The 1,144-nt window shown below is 43.0% G+C and overlaps 1 protein-coding gene across 1 annotated transcript in view; it reads right to left on the reverse strand.

Annotated features, from left to right (window-relative positions):
• fzd3a (frizzled class receptor 3a) overlaps window positions 1-1,144 on the reverse strand; it is a 25,912-nt gene that overhangs the window by 8,019 nt on the left and 16,749 nt on the right. The window contains exon 7 of the mRNA XM_031872799.1: window positions 269-417. Within this exon, the coding sequence (XP_031728659.1) occupies window positions 269-417 (149 nt within the window). The remainder of the gene's footprint in view (window positions 1-268; window positions 418-1,144) is intronic.

A 1,144-nucleotide genomic window follows, 5' to 3' on the forward strand; every position in this document is an offset into this window, starting at 1 on the left:
AGATATATATATAGATATATAGATATAGATATATAGATATATAGATAGAGATAGATATATAGATAGATATATAGATATAGATATATATATAGATATATAGATATAGATATATATATAGATATATAGATATAGATATAGATATATATAGATATAGATATATATAGATATAGATATATCTAAAGCCATGTGTACAGCTTAATGAACTGCCCATCAGCTGTCAGTGTGACAGTAAACAGCCTGAGAACATCGGTGTGCATTCAGAACGTACTCTTTGCGTCTCTTGCCGTGGAAGAAGCTGGCCCACTCGAAGCAGGTCTTCTTACTGCCCACCCAGAACACAGAGGGGATGCCCGCGATCAGCATCATCACGTACTTGATCAGGAACAAGGCCAGGTCAGGACGGCTGGTGCGCTCCACCTACAGGGCACAGACATGCACAGGGCTGTGCTTATTCTCTGGAATGTGTGTGTGTGTGTGTGTGCTCTATACCATCACTGACAGAATACTCTAACAGCTGATAACTAACAGTCCTAGTAGTATTTTCTGCTGCTTCCTACGTGTTTTTTGTCTTTTCACTTCTCTTTCATGGTCATTCTACGGTACTTACCAGTGCAGGTTAACATCTAACAGGTTTTATGTTCACTTCATAAATATTAAAGTCTCTGTCTAGTGCAGATCATATTTGTGGTGATGTAGGATTGAAGTAACTGTAGGTCAGTGTGGATGCAACTATCATAACAAGGCATTGCATGTACAAACAGTGTAAATACTGTTCTACGCTGACTGTGAAGTCTTTCATCTCCAGTAGAGAAGACGTAACGACGCCGTGCCGAGTCACCACACTGCTGCCTGCTGCCAGCTGGCCTGCACTGAAGCCCAGAATCAGGATCTCCTCCTCTCTTTCCGTCGCATTATGTGCTCACTATCACGCAGTCCCACACAGACGGAGTCATAGTGGACTCATTATGAGTGGGCCCTGAGGCCCAGCGATCCACACTCATTACAGCAGAGAGACGAGAGACTACAACCAACGTCCTCATTACAGACAGTATGGACTACGTTCTGCTGCTACACAGGAGCTTAGGGCTCGATCACCAATCTGTGTGTGTGTGTGTGTGTGTGTGTGTGTGTGTGTGTGTGTGTG

The sequence above is a fragment of the Anarrhichthys ocellatus genome, unplaced genomic scaffold (genome assembly GCF_004355925.1).
Source record: "Anarrhichthys ocellatus isolate YVR2014 unplaced genomic scaffold, GSC_Weel_1.0 scaffold66, whole genome shotgun sequence".
In the NCBI taxonomy this organism is placed as follows: domain Eukaryota; kingdom Metazoa; phylum Chordata; class Actinopteri; order Perciformes; family Anarhichadidae; genus Anarrhichthys; species Anarrhichthys ocellatus.